Here is a 21,105-nt window from a genome sequence, read left to right as displayed (position 1 = left end):
TTTTACCACAAGAACTACCACCTATCAATCAAAAAACTACAAGGTGATTTTTTTCATCAAAATAGATACATTTTCCATTATGTTCATAACTAAATGTAAAAGGTAAAAATGTGACTTCTTCATAAACTTCAAATCATGTAGGCTTAGTTAACATTTTTAAAAAGTCAGTGAATATGTTAAAAAGTCGGTAAATATATTATGTTTAGATGATCAACTTTATTTTGACAAAAATAAAGGCACTTCTCATGTTCAAAGTCATTAACATACTTTATCTATATGCATTAAAGTCTATATATATCTATTGAATACCTGAGGTTTCATATCTGTATATTTAAAAGATTCGCTCTTAACTCCAGGGAATTCAAAAAAGAAAAACTTGCCTTTTTCCCCCCATTTAATTAAAAATTTTATTCTGCATATGTATATGCTTAGTCAGAGGCCTGAAAAAATGGTTGCCAAAAGTTAATAGTGACTGGTTATCACTTAGGGTGGTGAGAATTCAATGAACATATAAATTTTAAATTTTACCTTTTCTGAATACACTCGAGTTGATCTTAGTTTTAGAAAAGATATTTATAAACTTGCTTAAAACAAATAATTTCTATATTCATACTTTTCTATTTAATGAAAATATAAGAAATGTACTAGGTATTTGTAAGTGAAAAATCAAAATTATTTTAAAGAATACTGTTGTTGTATGCCGTAGAGTCAACCATAACTCAGTGACCCTATATGACAGAGTAGAACTGCCCCATAGAGTTTCCTAAGCTATCATCTTTACGGGAACACATATCCAGTTATTTTCTCCTGAAGAGCAGCCGGTGGGCTCGAACCACCAACCTTTTGGTTAGCAGGCAAGCACTTAACCACTGAGCCACCACGGCTCTTCTTTAAAGAATACTAGAAAAATAAAGTAACACTGCTAGAGCAATACACTTCTAAGATATAAAACATTTGGTATATTCAAATACCATGTTCAAGATTTTATGTGGGTACAATATCATACAAAACTTTTCCAAGATTTGGGGATATTATCACGTGTAGACACTATTTACATTTCTTATGAAGGACAGATAGAAAAAGGCCAGCTTCTTGAATAAAATAAGCCAAGATTTGCTTGGTAAATACCAAAACACTTAAAATACAGGAGAAAAAGGGGAAGGAAAAAAAACATTAGTTATTCATTACCAACTGCCATATACAGTTTCTTAAAATGTCTTTGGGAAAAACAGCATTCAAAAGGTAATTCTCCTTTCCTTTTTTTTCTAGTTTCCTATTTCCCCCCAACTTTCACCATCATTATTACACAAATACAGTGGTTACAATCAGCAGAGGGTAAACAGGAAATAAAACTTTCAGCTGTTCCAACAGCTAAAATTTCCTTTAAGAATAAAGCTGGGTAAATGTGCAAAGAATGCTAAAGTTGGCATTATTCAGAGACAGCACCTTTACTTGCTATGAGTTTCAAAATTTTGCTGATATGTAAATAAATAGGTCATGTTTTGTATAGCTTAGATGAAATTTACAGGGGCCAACAAGCGGCTCAGTAAATGACTACTGATAGAAAATAATATTAAGGAATTAAATATCAGATGAACATAAAGACGTTTTTTGCTTGTTCTTTAAACATAAAGAGATTCGATGTTTTTAGCGCTTTAACAATAATAGGTCAGACAAGCTAACTGAAATGGACACTGTACAAATAGCTTGATTGCTTTTCATAAAACTTCAAAACAACTTTTTTCCCAATTAAATCAAGTGATTACTAGAGAACATTAGAAAACACTGAAAAGTGGAAAGACAAAATTCCACAAATCAGAAATAACTTTTTTTAATTTTGGTATTCTGTATTTTTAACCATAATTGAGATCATACTGTATTTAATAAGATTAATAAAAGAAATCACACTTATTAATCACCAACTATGGGTCATCTGGGAGTCTTGGTGGTACAGTGGTTAAGTGCTAGGCTGCCAGCGGATGGGTCAGTGATTTGCACACACCAGCTGCTCCCTGGGAGAAAGATGAGGCAGTCTGCTTCTGTAAAGATTTACAGCCTTGGAAACCCTATGGGGCAGTTCTACTCTGTTCTATAGGGTTTCAATGAGTTGGAATCAACTCGACGGCAGTGGGATGTGTCATTTAAACTGCACAAGAACCCTGTGAAGTCCTGCTGCTATCCTCATTTTACCAATGACAAAACTGAGACCGAGGTTAAGTTACAAAGTGAGTTAGAGGTGGAATGAGTATGAAAACCCAGGCTCTATATTACCTATGCTATTCTACCTCTTCAAAGTGCTCAGCGGAATTTCCTACATCATTAAATATTATGAGAACACTGTCTTTGGGTATGAACATTTTTAAGGCTTGATACATACTTTCATACTCGCAGATTATTTTCCATATACCAATTTATAACCCCACCAGCAATGCATGATGGAGAAAAAATAAAAGAAAAAAATACTGCCAATTTTAGAGGCAAAAAAGTGTTACTTTGTTGTTTTAATTTATATTTATGATTTCATGCTTAAAATGTTCTCCAATTAGAGATACAACATATGTTTAAATCATCATTTTCATTTAAATGTTTATAGAATTTTCTGTTTACATTTAACTCTTTAATCTACTTAGAAGTTATTTTGATGCCTGCTACAAACTGCAACTCCAGCTTGATTACTTTTAAAGAAACACATCTAACTAGACTTCCAAGTTAGAAAAGAATGAAATTCATAGATACATTTCTCTAACATGTTGTTGTTGTCGTGTCATATCAAGTTGATTCCAATTCACAGTGACCCTATAGAACACAGTAGAACCGCCCTATAGGGTTTCCTAGGCTGTAATCTTTACAGCAGCAGATCACCAGGTCTTTTCTCCCATGGAGCCACTGGTGGGTTTGAACCACCATCCTTTTGGCTAGCAGCCAAGCGCTTAACCATTGTACCACCAGGGCTCCTGTTTCTTTACCATAATATGAAATGAACAAAAAGCAGTAAATCCAACAAGCCAATTGCTACCAGCAACAATTAAACAAGGAAAGTGGACAAACCATACTACATCATAAGCTCAAAACCAGTTGCTAAAGAAAAGAAGCATAAGATTCTAATAAGGGTGGATGCCTGGGGTAGCTCTTAATCTCTCCTCCACCTGCCAAAACTTGTATAAGTAGTACGGAAAAATGTAAACGAGAAGATAAAGTCTGAGGAGTCTCATCAGTCCTGTTCGGGCCCTCTCACACTCCCATCTCTATTCAATTTGGAGAAAAAAAGGATCAACGAGCCAAGAAAAGCCCTCCCGGAAAATACCACTGCATGGCCTCCACTGAAGTATCCAGAGGTACCAGAGCTTGCCGTCAACAAGACGCTTTAACCAAATTGAGGTAGAGCGAATGGGGAATCATTTTCAAAATCATTCTATCTTTAAGCCTGGGAAGAATTGGAAACCACAGGCAGAACTTTTAACAGGACCTCAGAAGAGCTAGAACTTAAAAGAGCTAGGTCCCTGAGCAAGAACTGACAACCCAAGCTACAAAAAAAAAAGGATAAAAATCTAGTGCCAAACCGTAAAATTGAGGACGTATTATTTTGACACCAAACAGAAGTAAAACTTCACAAATAATTATTGTATAGTATATCTAAGAAAACATGAAAGTCTGGATAAATCTGCCAGGTTACAAGAGACATTCCTAAATTTAAGGTCATAGAAAGGTTAAAACCAAATATTAATTAAAATAAAACATTCACTGTTAGTGCTTTTTACCCTGGGTCACTACATACTGATACAAGGATTGATTCATTAGAAATAATTCTAAAGCTATACGTACCTAATAATATAACTCCAAAATATGTAGAGCAAAAACTGACTGAAATACGAACATAAAAACAGTAACACAGTGCAAGATTTTAACACATTTCTTGCGATAAATGATAGATAAAACATATAAACGTGGTGCCAATAAGCAGTTGACTGTACTGATTATGATAGCAAATTTTAGAGTTGTTTAATTACTATAAAGGAAGCATGGTCAATGAACAAAATTTTCAATATACAGGCAATTCCCGGGATAAGAACAAGATCCATTCCTGAGAGTGTCTTTAAGATTTTGCAGATATGTTGGAACAGGTGCATACTGTTCTTATTTAACCTTACTTGGGGTTTTTTTCAATGCAAACAAAGGCTCCAAGCCTTCTCAATGACTCAAAAGCTGCATGTGCAGCAAGTGAAGGTGACTATAAAGAATTTGTTTCCAGTGAGAGTTGGTTCAACATGTTCAAAATGAGGGCAAATTTACATAACATTGAAGGGCAAGTGGGAGTTGTCAAGTCAGATGTTGGTAACCTGGGGACTTACTATAAATAAAAGGCCAAGAAACAAAACTACTCATGAGTCCAACATCCACAGACAACCACTGCTAAAATTGCATGTACTTACTTCCAACTCTTTTCCTTTGTGTACGTTAACCCTTTCAAGAGCCAATTTATATTCTGAATTTTTTGTTGATACCATGTGTTTTGAGTAGTGGAACGCACACTGAGTCACTGAATTTTTGGTTGCTAATATAGATTCTGAGAAATATTATGTGAAAATGTATATGTGGAAGCCTGTCTGGTCTGGGGTAGCAGGCTTTATTGATGGGCACCTTTCATTTGGGTATATGGGACACCTCTGGTTTTGTCTAATACCCCAGCTATTTTGTTTCAATGAATGTTTCTTTCGCCTTTCACCATAACACAAGCCCCCACTGGAGGGCAACAAATACTTTTATCGGGAAAAGTATGCTCCCCAAGAACTCTAGAGGCATAAAAATTGGGTGGGATATTGTATGTTCCACAAGTTACAAAAGGATTAAAATTAGAATCATGCTGTATATATAATTTTCTATTTTTCTCACTTATGATTATCCTAAGTTTTTTTAAGTCTATAACATTAAGTCTTAAAAAGCACTGTTACAGAGCGGGGAGAGATGGGCCAAAATGGTGGAATAGACAGGCGCTTCCTGCGAGCCCTTTTACAAAAAAGACCCGAAAAGACAAGCGAAACAAGTATATTTATGACAAGCTAGGAGTCCTGAACATCAAAGGCAAAGTTAAAAAACGAGCTGAGTGGCAGGTGGAGGAAGAGACAGTACAGAAGCACAAAGGAGTTACCAGACCTGAAAGGCTAGAAGCCCTTAGGCACCATTCCCAGGAGCAGCTTCAGCGGGCTGGTATTAGCATTCAGCAGGAGCTTCCTCAGGGAGAAGCAGCCAGCCACACAGCCTGCTCACACCTCCGGAACCACAGAAAAATGGCGCTTTCGGCAAAAGCTAAATACTTGCGTATACCACCCCCAAGCCGGCTTCAGTGGGTGTTGATTTCCCTGGGCCTGAGATAAGCCCTGTTCAGGGCCTAGAGCCACCCTCCTGGCCTTAGAAAAGGAATAAATTCTCAATTGGGGTAAAAGGTAATTGGACAGCTCCTCTAACCTGGGGTGCTCAGGACAGAAGCAGCTCCTGCCCAGGCATAAACGGTCCGTGCACTTTGAGTACCTTTCCCCCCTGCATGAACCTGTGTGGGCCTATTTCAGGAGAATAGGCCCTTGTTGGCAGACTACAACTGTTTCAGCTATGCGGTGGAGAGGTGGGTGTTTGATGTTTGAAACCGCTTTGCCTATTAAACAAGGTTCTCATCTACCCACAACAGGAGCCTAAGGGCTGGTGGCTCTACTCAGATCACCCAGCCACCCACAACAGGGGTCCAAGGATAACTGGTACCTCCCAATACTTAAAACCAAAAACTCTGGATGCCCATGGTGTGTCTGCAGAACCCACCCACCTGTACGCTCTAGGGAAGAGTTACACTTTCCTCAGAGACACCTTGGGGACGATTCTCAGCCCCCTGCCTTGTTCACAGCATGACCCCCTGCTGCAACCAGATACCGATACCTAAACCAATCACCACCCCTCGAAGACTGTAGGACAGAGCCTGTACCACATACTTGATGAGCAGCTACCTGGACACTTGGGCTGAATCCATACAAGAAAACCGAATGGACTCTTAGACTGATATACCTAATAACAGCTCTAGCCATGTAGGGACAGGATGTCAGAGCTTCAAAGGTGAAAATCATCAAGCTACCTCACTCAAGAAACCCATCTGGGCATATCAAAACAAAACAAAGCAAGAAGCTATGACACAGTAGGCACGCATAAAATAAACTAATACAATAACTTATAGATGACTTGGAGACAACAGTCAATATCAAATCACATAAAGAAACAGACCACGATCACTTCAACAAGCTCTCAAAACAAAAAAGCAAGGAATTTTCTAGATAAAAGTGCCTTCCTGGAATTACCGGATGCAGAATACAAAAGATTAATATACAAGACCCTTCAAGACATCAGGAAGGAAATCAGGCAATACGCAGAACAAGCCAAGGAATACACGGATAAAGCAGCTAAAGAAATTAAAAAGGATATTCAGGAACATAATGAAAAATTTAATAAGCTGGAAGAATCCACAGACAGCAATCAGAAATTCAGAAGATTAACAATAAAATTACAGAATTAGACACCTCAACAGAAAGTCAGAGGAGCAGAATCAAGCATGTGGAACGCAGAATTGGTGAGACTGAAGATAAAGCATTTAGCAGTAATATATTTGAAGAAAAATCAGATAAAAGAATTTTAAAAATTGAAGAAAACTTAAGAATCAAAGGGGACTCTATGAAGAGAAATAACCTATGAGTGATTGGAGTACCAGAACAGGGAGGGGTAACAGAAAATACAGAGAGAAGTGTTAAAGATTTGTTGGCAGAAAACTTCCCTGATATTGTGAAAGATGAGAAGATATCTATCCAAGATGCTCATTGAACTCTACATAAGGTAGATGTTAAAAGAAAGTCACCAAGACATATTACAATCAAACTTGCCAAAACCGAAGATAAAGAGAGAATTTTAAGAGCAGCTAGGGATAAACGAAAAGTCACTCACAAAGGAGAGTCAATAAGAATAAGCTCGGACTACTTGGCAGAAACCATGTAGGCAAGAAGGCAATAGGATAACTTCTATAAAGCACTGAAGGAAAAAAATTGCTAGGCAAGAATCATATATCCAGCAAACCTGTCTCTCAAATATGAAGGTGAAATTACGACACTTCCAGATAAACAGAAGTTTAGGGAATTCATCCAAACCAAACCAAAACTACCAGAAATACTAAAGGGAATTCTTTGGTTAGAAAATCAATAATATCAGGTATCAATATCAACCCAAGACTAGAACACTGGACAGAGCTATCAGAAGTCAACCCAGAGAGGAAAATCACAAAAATAAATCAAGATAGAAAAACGCTCAAAACAGGGAAACAGCAATGTTATTATGTAAAAGAAGAAAACATTAAAACAATAAATAGGGACTAAGAAATGTAGTCATAGATCTTTCACATACAGAGGAAGACAAGTCAACACAAAGAAATACAAGTTAGGTTTAAATTTAGAAAATAGGTGTAAATATTAAGGAAACCACAAAGGAGACAAACTAGCCTACACATCAAAATAAAATACAAGAAAAAAATACAGACTCAGCAGAAACAAAATCAAAAACGAGTAAGAGGAAAAGACAATATATAAACTACTCAGCACAGAAAATTAAGTTGGGAAAAAGAAACTATTAACAACATGCAAAAAAACACATCAAAATGACGGCACTAAAAACTGATACTTATCCATAATTACGCTGAATGTAAACGAACTAAATGCACCAATAAGGAGACAGACAGTGGCAGAATGGGTAAAAAAAACATGATCCATCTATATGCTGCCTACAAGAGACACACCTTAGACTTAGAAACACAAACAAAATAAAACTCAACAGATGGAACAAAATATATCAAGCAAACAACTATCAAAAAAGAGCAGGAGTGGCAATATTAATTTCTGACAAAATAGACTTTAAAGTTAAATTCATTCACCACAAAGGATAAGGAACGACATTACAGTGATTAAAGGGGCAATATACCATGAAGATATAACCATATTAAATATTTATGCAACCTATGACAGGGCTGCAAGATATATAAAACAAACTCTAACAGCACGGAAAAGTGAGAAAGACAACTCCACAAGTATAGTAGGAGCCTTCAACACACCACTTTTGGTTAAGGACAGGACATCCAGAAAGAAGCTCAATAAAGACATGGAAGATCTAAATGCCACAATCAACCAACTTGACCTTATAGACATATAGAGAGCACTCTACCCAACAGCAGTCAAGTATACTTTTTCTTGTGCACATGAAACATTCTCTACAATAGACCACATATTAGGTCATAAAGCAAGCCTTAGGAGAATCCAGAACATCGAAACACTGCAAAGCATCTTCTCTGACCATAAGGCCATAAAAGTGGAAATCAGTAACAGAAAAGGCAGGGAAAAGAAATCAAACACTTGGAAACTGAACAACACCCTGCTCAAAACTGACTGGGTTATAGAAGACATCAAGGATGGAATAAAGAAATTCAAAGTATCCAATAAGAGTGAAACACTTCCCATCATAACCTTTGGGACACAAAGAAAGCATTGCTCAGAGGTCAACCTACATCAATAAATGCACACATACAAAAAGAAGAAAGGGCCAAAATCAAAGAATTATCTCTACAACTTGAATAGAAAGAGACCAACAAGAGAAACCCTCAGGCACCAGAAGAAAACAAATATAAATTAGAGCAGAATTAAAATGACATAGGAAACAGAAACACAACTGAAAGAGTTAACAAGACCAAAAAGCTGGTTCCTTGAAAAAATTACCAAAATTGATAAACCATTGGCCAAACCCACAAAACAAAAAGAGGAGAGGAAGCAAATAACCTGAATAAGAAATGAGAGGGGCGATACTACAACAGACCCAACTGAAATAAAAAGAATCATATCAGATTAGTATGAAAAACTACTCTAACAAATTTGAAAACCTAGAAGAAATGGATGAATTCCTAGAAACACACTACTTACCTAAACTAACAGAAACAGAATTAGAACAACTAAATAGACCCATAACAAAAGAAGAGGCTGAAAAGATAATCGAAAACGCCCAACAAAAAAAAACCCTGGCCCAGACAGCTTCACTGTAGAGTTCTACCGAACTTACAGAGAAGAGTTAACACTACTACTACTAAAGGTATTTCAGAGCATAGAAAAGGATGGAATACTCCCAAATTCATTCTATGAAGCCAGCATATCCCTGATACCAAAACCAGTTAAAGATACCACAAGAAAAGAAAATTACAGACCTTTATCCCTCATGAACTTGGATGCAAAAATCCTCAACAAAATTCTGGCCAACAGAATTCAACAATATATAAAAAAAATAATTCACCATGACCAGGTGGGATTCATACCAGGTATGCAGGGATGGTTCAACATTAGAAAAACAATTAATGTAATCCATCATATAAATAAAACAAAAGACAAGAATCACATGATTTTATCAATTGATACAGAAAAGGCATCTGACAAAGTTCAACACTCATCCATAATAAAAACTTTCAGCAAAATAGGAATAGAAAGAAAATTCCTCAACATAATAAAGGACATTTCTACAAAGCCAAAAGCCAACATCATCCTAAATGAAGAAAGTCTAAAAGCATTCCCCTTGAGATCGGGAACCAGACAAGGATGCCCTTTATCACCACTCTTACTCAACACTGTGTTGGAGGCCCTAGCCAGAGCAATTAGGCTAGATAAAGAAATAAAGGGCAACCAGATTGGTAAGGAAGACGACAGAGTATCTCTATCTGCAGATGACACAATCTTATTATATACAGAAAAGCCTAAAGAATCCTCCAGAAAACTATTGAAATGAAGAGTTCAGCAGAGTATCAGGATACAAGTTAAACATACAAAAATCAGTTGGATTCCTCTACATCAACAAAAAGAACATCGAAGAGGAAAACACCAAATCAATACCATTTACAGTAGCCCCCAAGAAGATAAAATACTCAGGAATGTATCTTACCAGAGATGTGAAAGACTTATACAAAGAAAACTACAGTACACTTCTGCCAGAAACCAAAAAAGAGACCTACATAAGTGGAAAAACATACCTTGCTCATGGATAGGAAGACTTACATTGTAGAAGTGTCTATTCTACCAAAAGCCATCTATAGATACAATGCAATTCTGATCCAAATTCCAACGGCATTTTTTAATGAGATGGGGAAACAAATCACCAATTTCATATGGACAGGAAAGAGGTCTCACAGAAGTAAAGCATTACTGAAAGAGAAGAACAAAGTGGGAGGCTTCATTCTACCTGATTTTAGAACCTATTATACTGCCAGAGTAGTCAAAACAGCCTGGTACTGGTACAACAACAGATACATAGACCAATGGAACAGAATTGAGAATCCAGACATAAATCCATCCACATATGAGCAGTTGATGTTTGACAAACGCCCCAAAACAGTTAAATGGGGAAAAGACAGTCTTTTTAACAAATGGTGCTGGCATAACGGGATATCCATCTGCAAAAAAATGAAACAAGACCCAAGCCTCACACTGTGCACAAAAACTAACTCAAAATCGGTCAAAGACATAAATATAAAACCTAAAACAAAGCTCAGGGAAGAAAAAATAGGGACGTTAGGAGCCCTAATACATGGCATAAACAGTATACAAAACATTCCAACAATGCCGAAGAGAAACTAGATAACTGGGAGCTCCTAAAAATCAAACACCTATGCTCATCCAAAGACTTCACCAAAAGAATAAAAAGATTACCTACAGATGGGGAAAAAGTTCTTAACTATGATATTTCCGACCAGTGCCTCATCTCTAAAATCTATATTATACTGCAGAAACTGAACTACAAAAAGACAAATAACCCAATTAAAAAATGGGCAAAAGATAGGAACAGGGCATTTCACTAAAGAAGACATTCAGGTAGGTAGCTAACAGATACATGAGGAAATGTTCACGATCATTAGCCCTTATAGAAAGACAAATCAAAACAGCAATGAGATTCTACCTCACTCCAAGAAGGCTGGTATTAATCCAAAAGACACAATAATAAATGTTGGAGAGGTTGTGGAGAGACTGGAACACGAACGTAAAATGGTACAACCACTTTGGAAATTGATTTGGCACTTCCCTAAAAAGCCAGAACTAGAACTACCATACGATCCAGCAATCCCACTCCTTGGAATTATATCCCAGAGAAGTAAGAACCTTTACACGAACAGATATATGCAGACCCATGTTTACCGCAGCACTGTTTACAACAGCAAAAAGATGGAAGCAACGAAGGTGCCTATCAACAGATGAATGGATAAATAAATTATGGTATATTCACACAATGCAATACTATGCATTGATAAAAAACAGTGAGGAACCTGTGAAACATTTCATAACGTGGAGGAATCTAGAAAGCATTATACTGAGTGAAATTAGTCAGTTGCAAAAGGACAAATATTGTATAACATCACTATTAAAAGAACTTGAGAAATAGTTTAAACAGAGAAGAAAATATTCTTTGATGGTTACAAGAGTGGGGAAAGAGGAAGGAAGGGAGGGGTATTCACTAATTAGATAGTAGATAAGAACTATTTTAGGTGGAGGGAAAGACAACACACAGTACAGGGGAGGTCAGCACAATTGGACTAAACCAAAAGCAAAGACGTTTCCTGAATAAACTGAACACTTCAAAGCCAGCGTAGCAGGGGCGGGCGTTTGGGGACCATGGTTTCAGGGGACACCTAAGTCAACTGGCGTAATAAAATCTATTAAGAAAACATTCTGCATCCCACTTTGGAGCGTGGCATCTGGGGTCTTAAACACTAGCAAGCAGCCATCTAAGATGCATCAATTGGTCTAAACCCACCTGGACCAAAGGAGGATGAAGAATACCAAAGACACAAGGTAATTATGACCCCAAGAGACAGAGAGGGCCACATAAACCAGAGACTACATCAGCCTGCGACCAGAAGAACTAGATGGTGCCTGGATACAACTGATAACTGCCCTGACAGGGAACACAACAGAGATCCCCTGAGGGAGCAGGAGACCAGTGGGATGCAGACCCCACATTCTCATACAAAGACCAGACTTAATGGTCTGACTGAGACTAGAAGCACCCTGGTAGTCATGGTCCCCAGACCTTCTGTTAGCCCAAGACAGGAATCATTCCCAAAGCCAACTCTTCAGACCAGGATTGGACTGGACAATGGGACAGAAAATGCTACTACTGAAGAGTGAGCTTCTTGGATCAAGTAGACACATGAGACTATGTTGGCATCTCCTGTCTGGCGAGGAGATGAGAGGGTAGGGGGGGTCAGAAGCTGGCCGAATGGACAACAAAAGAGAGAGTGGAGGGAAGGAATGCGCTGTCTCATTAGGGGGAGTGCAATGAGGAGTATATAGCAAGGTGTATATAAATTTTTGTATTAGAGATTGACTTGATTTGTAAACTTTCACTTAAAGCACAATAAAATAAAAAAAGAGGGCAGAGGGGGTCAGAAACTGGCTGAACGGACACGAAAATACAGAGCAGAGGGAAGAAGTGTGTTGTCTCATTAGAGGAAGAGCAATTAGGAGTACATAGCAAGGTGTATATAAATTTTTATATGAGAGATTCACTCAATTTTTAAGTTTCCACTTAAAGCACAATAAAAATTAAAAAAAAAAGCAGTAGTCATGGCTATTATCATTATCCTATGCCATTTTTTTCTTTTATGCCATATCTAGCATAACTGATAAAAATATTCCCCTGCTGAGGCTGAATATTTATGTTGTTTCCATTATTTCCCTATTATAAATAATACTACGATAAACATCCTTATAAATAACGTTTTGATCTTATCTGATTATCTACTTACATCAAATATCAGTATCAAAGGGTATTTTTCAAGTTCTTTGTAGGGGTTGCCAAATTGCTTTCCAGAAAAGCTGGACAACTTAAAATTATGTTCAGAGCATAATATAAGAACATTTGAAGACACAGTAAATCAGGTCAGAAAGCTGAGTTCTAGACCAAACTCTTAATAATTACCTATCTATGTGATCACTATCTGTCTGTGAGTTTGTCTAACTGTGGTGGCTTGTATGTTGCTATGACGCTGCAAGCTATGCCACTGCTATTTCAAATACCTGCAGAACTATATCTAGAGAATATATAGAAAGAAAGATTTATATCAAGGAGCTCACGTGATTGTAGAGGCTGGAACGTCCCAAGTCTGTAGATACGGATAGAGGCTTCTCTTGATTCACGTAGCCACAGGGGCTGGCTAACCCAAGATGGGCAGGTTGGAGAGCAGACTGTGAAGATCGACGAATCCCAAGATTGGCTGCAAGGCCGCAAGGCTTCTCTTAATTCACATAGCTATAGGGTCCAGCAAACCCAAGATCGGCAGGTTGGAGAGCAGAGCTCTTGCTCACAGGCTGTGAAGATCCATGAATCCCAAGACTGACAGATAAGTTGCTAGCTCAAGTCCCAAGAACTGTAGGTCAGACAAACGGGAGGAAGCTGCAGGATCCAGAGCAGGCAAAAGCCAGAACGTCCACTTAGATTCGGATGCAGGCTACACACCCAAGGAAATTCCCTTTCAACTGACTGACTACTCACAGCAGATCTAATCAAGGGGGTGATCTCATAAAAAGACTGAGAATCATGGCCCAACCAGGCTGACACACAACTTAACCATCACACCATATAACAGTGTATGCTTTGACTTGTAGGCAGCAGCATCCAATCTTGTGTATCACGCATCTCTTGAGTGTTGCTGCATTATCTCTGTTTTTTTTTTTTTTTTTAAATATTACCGTGAAGTGTATCATAGCTCCCAAATGCAGCAAAATCAGTGCTAGTGAGAGCAGTGCAAAAGGCAAAGGAGAAGTATCAGCTTGGAAGTGAAACAAAAGGTGTCCCGTGCAGCACTGCTAAGTATATAACATGGTGTTCACACAATGTCCGTATCACATAACATCCTATTTCACAGAATACATCATGGATGTTAAGCAACGCATGACTATACTGAAAAAATTAACTCCAAGATCACATAGGGCCTAGAGATATCGTCCTTTTACAACACAAGAGAAGTGTAAGGTTTCTGTGTGGATAATCAGAATTTCAAGTTATCTATGATTTGATTCCATATTCCAGAGTATCATACATGTGACGTTCAAATAAAAAGTCTGCACATGCATTTTAAAGTCTGTGTGAATAAAACTTAATTAGATTTAAAAAGTCACATGTAAATTATAACATTTAACACTTTTCTCATATCAGATATGTCCTAAGCTATATATATTTATCTTCTCAAGACCTCTATGAGATAGTACTATAGTCATATATCACTTAATATCCACTTAACATTCTGTGAAATAGGAGGTTATGTGATTTGGACATTGTGTAAACACCATTATATACTTAGCAAAACTATGTGGGTATCCTTTGTTTCACTCCAAATTGATACATCTCCTTTGCTTCTTGCTGCTGCTTTAACACTGGTTTTGCTTCACTTGGGAGCCATGGTGTACTTTACAGTAGTATTTTAGAAAGAAAACTGAACATACAGATAACACTACAACCCTCAAGAGACACATGATACAAGAGACTGGATGCTGCTGCCTATGAGTTGAAACATATACTGCTGTATGGTCAACTTTATTTGTTAAGTAGGGAAAGTTCATATTAAGCCAGTAACACAGGCGTTTAATATGACTATCAAGACATATGTGTTATATGTATGTTGTACTGTACCATTATATGCCTGGCAGTGAAATCACTTTGCATACAAGAAACATGAGATACATACGTTGCTTGCAGGGAGCTGTTGCCTTCTGTTTTCCCATCACATTTCTGAACTCTTTACTATAACCTTATGCGTGTATGTGTCGGACACTGACCAAACAGACATTATGTGGTGCATGACTGCATTATCCTCCCTCATCTATAGACAAGTATAAAACTTAGTATTCCCATTCTGCAATTTTTATTTTAAAAATTAAATTAATGCATGCAATTTATTCAATGCATTAAAAAATTACTTATACACCAATCTATTTGAGGGCAGAATTATTTAAATAGGGCAAGTTAAGCAGACTTGGTTGTTCAGGCCCTTCCCTTCAAAATCTTACATTCTCAAACTACCCAGCTTAAGAACATTTCCATGGGTATTTTGTACCCTCTCCAAACAAAGAAAAGAAAGCAGGGAAACCCAAATCATACTATGTATATTCTCCGGTATAAGGTTTTCGTTATTTGGTAATTTACTAATTTTCCTGCTTTTCTCCATTTACATACATAACTCAGGGTATGACAACTTGGAATTATTTTGCAATGTGAATCTGACCATATTTTTCTTGAACATAAAATTTAATGTCCAATTTATGAAACATGAAGTTAGGAAATACGTCTGGATACGAAAGTCATTTCAGAGGTCAGTGCTTTTTATAAATTTAAAATAGATGAGGTAATGAAAACAGATTTGTCTTACACTAAATGATCCAATAAAACAATTCTAATGCTTAATACATCCTTGAGGAACAATTTTTACGTCAAAGTATAATACAAGGCCAAAAGGAGCTAGTGAAAATTGGCACGGGGAAGAATTTAATAGATACTTGCACTATGGAAGTATAAAGAAGTACTATACTTTCTGAAAATAATTACATAAAGCTGTAAAAACAAGAATTACAAGTGTAGTTACAATTCAGTTTCATGTCTCAAAAATAAACATATTTTACTTTTTGATTATACTACAAAGCAATTTAACAAAAAGAAAACATTATAAATAATACAAGATTGTGAATTGAAACCAGGTGTAATTAAAATTGGTTAGAACAGTTACAAGTCACCAAAAACTGCATACTATGTAAAACAGCTTATATGCTTTTTAAAGTAATATTTTGAAAAAATTACTAACATTTATAAAACATATGCCTTTATAACAAAAAATTAATCTTACTGAACTTTTTAATCTAAACATATCAAAATCTAACATTGGCTTTATTTCTTTGATCCACACACATGCACAAAAAACACACTTATAATACAAATTGTATTACTTTTAAGAAGTACATTATGCTGAAATAATTTACTGAAGTTAGGAAAGATCTGAAGATACAGTGTTACATACCTTTCATGAAGTAAAAGAGATATGAAATATCTATAAGAGAAAATATTACCTACTGCAAGAAAATAATAAGCTGTGATATCAAGAAAATATTCAGAAAAAATAGTTTGGTACTAAAACATGAAAATCGATTTAATAGTGAGGTTTAGAATATGAGTTATGGAGTCAAATACGTGTTTCAGTCCCAGCTTTAAAAGAGAGTAGCTGTGTGGCCTTGAGCAAGTATAATAGCTTAACCTGTGTAAAACCCCCAAAAAACCCAGTGCCGTTGAGTTTAAGCCTAAAATTTTCATCTATTAAATGGAGATAGAATGTAGCTTAAATGAGTATAAAGTACTTAAGAAAATGCCCTTTAAACACTCACTAAATGGTAGCTATTATTATTAATGATGTTGCTACTAATATCAGTTTTCAAAAGCAATCCACTAAATATTAAAATTTAAAAAACAATATTTACATTAGCCCACATTTATTCTTCTAGAATAATGAGGTATAGCAAATCATGAATAGTTCAGTTCCAGTGTTAAATAACAAATAAAAATTGCTCTAGATATGACCTTTCCAACCAAAGGATATCATTCCAAAACCAGAAGAACCACGTCACGTACATCCAGAATTTGGTTGCCAAATATATTCCAAGGGGCAATGCACTATGCATTGAATGATCAAAAAAGGATCTGTAAAACACAAGTTTTATAAAGTTTGAGTTCTACATTTCATTGAAAAAAATGTTTATTTAAACGAAAATTACATACCTTCTGCATGTGTTTAAGCACTAGTTTAACCAGAATCTAGAACACTTACATACTGATACCATTTTCAGAGTAATCAATAATTTCACTGCTGAATGACAAGATTCTGAAACTCCTCCTAATTCACTAACAATTAAAATTATATTCTATGTACTTTTCAACTTCAGAATTTCAGTGTACTCCTCTCTGAAAAGCAGTAATTCACTTTATACATAGTAACTCTATCATTCAGCACCTTATTCACCAAAGGTGTGCTACAATTTCGTCAAATGAGTATAGAGCAATTGTCAAGTTCTTCTCTATATTCCATCATTAAAATTACTACTCCTTAAGTACACACTCCAGTAAAGGCTTGGGCACATCTTTTCAAATGGAACAAACTGGTGAATTTAGTGGAATTGAAGGTCTGTATTTACAATGTATTTACAATGTTTGGTGGTTTTATTTACAATGTTTAAAATTCAAGCAAAATACATATTAATAAATTTTATTAAACATAAGCAGGATCAACTATATGCAGGCTACACAGGTGACTTCCTGTTTATCTCTCTCTGAGCTGCAAGTAATACTAAAATGAGATTAATTATACGGATTAAGCCCCTTTTTAAGAATTAATATATTAGTGATTTACTAGTCATTCTTACCTCTCTGTGAATTATTTTCAGAACTCTTTTCTGAAATTCAAGTGAGAACAAGGTGCTAAAGAAATGAAAATTAGGTGGAAAATTCTCATCTTAGGGACCTGCCTAAGTATGCTGGATGGGGCAGCTTTAGGGCAACAGGATGTAAGGGCAGAAGGAAAAGGGAATGATCACAATGTTTAAAGAAAGAGGAAGAAGAGAATAAAAAACTGAGCTTACTTCATAATTACACTTAGACTCTACCCTGCTACTAAAAATCAAACCTCGTCCTTGCTCTAGTGCTTGTGACCAAATATCATTCCTGACAGAGTTATAGAAAGGTGAGCTCAAGTGTTATAATTACTGTATCTACAAATAAGCAATACGTATGCTACATTTACAGTTCATCAAATCCAAGTTCACTTTTATTAAAATGTTTCAAATATTTCTAAAAATGTACTTTAGCCTTAAAAATTATATGCCAGACTTTTGTCCTGGAAAGCATCTTTAGAATCATTTTAACAATAATGTTAAGAAATCTAAAAGATTTTACCTATTAACTTGTCAAAAATTTTTACACACTAATTTAAGATCAAACGTGTCACATAAAGGCAGTGTTCTAAACATATAAAACATTAATTTTTATCCTAGCAGGGCATAAATTATATTTTTTCATGTACAGTTAAAAATAGCACACTTACTTTGAAAGAAATTGTACTGTAGCCCAAACACCACCATACATTAGCCCTTTAATGAGCCAAGAATCAATATTTAGGTCTGCTATAAACCCAACCAGCCAAATAACTAGGAAAGGAGTTCCTAGCATAACCTTTTGCCGAAATTCCTGTACAGAAACAAAAAATTAGTCAGAAAGTTTTGTATGTTTCAAGTAACTAGACATGAACCATTGTTACCTTTGTGAAAACATGCAATTGGGGATGAAATTCATTCATTCAAATATGCTGGTTACATGCAAGACACTGTTGAAGGTGCTGGTCTCTACCTTCTGGTGACATACATTCAACAACTTACAAGTATTCTGTTGACACTGTGGAAAATGAGGATAGAAGTTCTAGATGTGGGTTCTATTAAGGTCTGACACTGGTGACAGTCGTATCCCCTGCTAACACTTGGCCTGGCTAGAAAACAGACCGTTCAATGACAAATAAACCACCCGCTGCCTTCAAGTCAATTCCAACTCATAGCGACCCTATAGGACAGAGTAGAACTGCCCCATAGAGTTTCCAAGAAGCACCCGGCAGATTTGAACTGCCCATTTCTTGGTTAGGAGCCGTAGCACTTAACTATTACGCCACCAGGGTTTCCTCAATGACAAATACCACCCCATTTTAACAAGGGATATTACCAGAGAGACAAGAACAACTAGAATGACTAATGGTCTAAGAACTGTATCAGAAGAGGAAACTTGAGGATGCCTAGTCTCAAGAACATATTTTAAATGATGCATATAAACAGTATACAGAAGTCCATCCTAAAATGAGATAGAAAATCAAACAATATACAGGATTTCAGAGTACACAGGATGTGGAGATATGTGCCTCTGAACACCTATCACAGCAGGGTGCTCAAAACTCCAGGATATCCCCATTTCATTTCTGTACTTGTCTGGTTGTCAGAAAGCTATAAATTCCGAGAAACACAAAAGATGTCTATTGATTCTTCCATATAACAGCCATTCACAAACTTGTAGCCATCTATCAAGTCTCTCTTGAGTTACCTTAAGTGATAAAATTATATAAAATAGTCCAACTGTAGTCTAACAAAGCTCAGAGTGGAAATACTACTTTCCTCATTGATCTGAATATTTACCTTTCTGAAGACTAAGATTATATTAATTTTTAGCACCCCTTTCATACTGTTGACTTCTAGCAAAATATTTTTTCAAATAAATGACCACGTCTCTCCTGATTTAGCCACTACAAATCATTTTCTGAACTAAATGTGTAATTTTAATTTAGACAAACAAATGTTGATTTCGAAGTTTAATTTTATGCTACAGTAAAACAGCTAATCCAATTTTTTTTCATCTCTAGTATGTATGAACTTTTATATCAAGACATTAGAGATGATATATAACTGATAGAAGTAACAGGCGAGGGTGAGTACTCGGGGGGAGAAAAGGTGGACATGTGTAGTTTGAAAAAGTATTTTTCTAAAACTGTCTTTAATTTGGTTTGTTTTTAGTCTGGGTGCTTGTCCTTCCCCAGCACTGGCCACTTCCATTTTTTAAAATTAAGATATAACTCACATACAGCAAAATTTACCCTTTTCAGTGTGCAGTAAAGACCCCTGGTACTGCAATGGTTAAGTGCTCAGATGCAAACCAAAAGGTTGGTGGTTCAAATCCATCAGCTGCTCCGTGGGAGAAAGATGCAGCAGTCAGCTTCTGTAAAGATTTACAGCTTCGGAAATCCTACAGAGCAGTTCTACTCTCCTACAGGGTCATTATGAATCGGAGTTTGACTTGATGAAATAGGTTTGGGTTTCTGTTTGTTTTAGTGTTACGAACATATACTGCCATATAACCAGCACCTTCCCAATGCCACCCCCCAGCCCCAGCCCCTGACAACTGCTGATCTGATTTCTGTCCCTATACTTTTGCCTTTGTAGAAATGTCACATAAATTGAATCATACAGAGCATAGCCTTTTAAGTTTGGCTTCTTCCATTTGTTGTTAGCTGCTGTTGAGTTGATTCCGACTCATGGCAACTCCATGTGTGCAGAGTAGAGCCATTCCATAGGGTTTTCAAGGCTGTGACCTTTCAGAAGCACATCTCCAAGCCTGTCTTCCAAGGTGTCTCTGGGTAGGTTTTAAGCGCCAACCTTTCAGCTAGTAGTCAAGCACTTAGATAATACATTTAATATTCATCCAGGTTGTATGTATCAGTAGTTTGTTCCATTTTAATTCTGAACAGTATTCCATTACGTGGATGTACCAGTGTGCATATCCATTCCCCAGATGAGAGATTAGGGTTGTTTCCAGTTTTTAGTGATCATGAATAAAGCCATTATAAACACTTACATACAGGTTTTTGTGTGAACATAATTTTACTTAGATATGTATCTGGGAGTGAGACTTCTGGGGCAGATTTTTTTTTTTTTAACTGTCATAAATATACATATATATGATGATATTATGAAGAGGTAACGGCAAAGTGCTGCTATGCAGTTATGGGAAATCTATTTTCTCCAGCATTTTTTAGTGGAAATTTTCAAACATATTGTAAATTTGAAAGAATTTTCTAGTGAATACTTGTATATCTATCACCTAGATTCTACCATCCAGTACTCTTCCTTATTTACACTTTTTATTTTGAGATAAGTACAGATTCACATTCAGTTGTAGGAAACAATATTGAGAGATCCCAGGTATGCTTTACCCAGGTCCCCCCAATGGTAATACCTTGTAAAACAGTAGTACAATATCACAACTAGGATACTGACATTGATACAGGTAAGATACAAAACATTTCCATCACTACAAGGATCCTGCATGCTGCCAACTTTCCTCTTGCCCCTAACCCCTTCCTTAATCCCTGGCAGCCACTAATCTGTTCTCAATCTCTATAATTTTGTCATTTCAACAATGATATATAAATGAAATCATACA

The 21,105-nt window shown here is 36.4% G+C and overlaps 1 protein-coding gene across 6 annotated transcripts in view; it reads right to left on the bottom strand.

The window, feature by feature from the left end:
• Positions 1–21,105, bottom strand: part of ZDHHC17 (zinc finger DHHC-type palmitoyltransferase 17) — a 303,371-nt gene that overhangs the window by 197,891 nt on the left and 84,375 nt on the right. For all 6 annotated transcript variants that reach the window (XR_007517284.1, XR_007517286.1, XR_007517287.1 and 3 more), the window contains exons 9-10: positions 18,176–18,318; positions 16,679–16,779 (exon numbers count right to left, since the gene is read on the bottom strand). Coding sequence is in view for 2 of the 6 variants with exons in the window: in XM_049883951.1 (XP_049739908.1) it covers positions 16,679–16,779; positions 18,176–18,318 (244 nt within the window). In the remaining 4 variants the exon portion in view is untranslated. The remainder of the gene's footprint in view (positions 1–16,678; positions 16,780–18,175; positions 18,319–21,105) is intronic.

Source organism: Elephas maximus, chromosome 4 (assembly GCF_024166365.1).
Source record: "Elephas maximus indicus isolate mEleMax1 chromosome 4, mEleMax1 primary haplotype, whole genome shotgun sequence".
NCBI classification, from domain to species: Eukaryota; Metazoa; Chordata; class Mammalia; order Proboscidea; family Elephantidae; genus Elephas; species Elephas maximus.
Note: the sequence above shows the minus strand (reverse complement) of the source record. Positions and strands in the feature narration are given on the sequence as shown.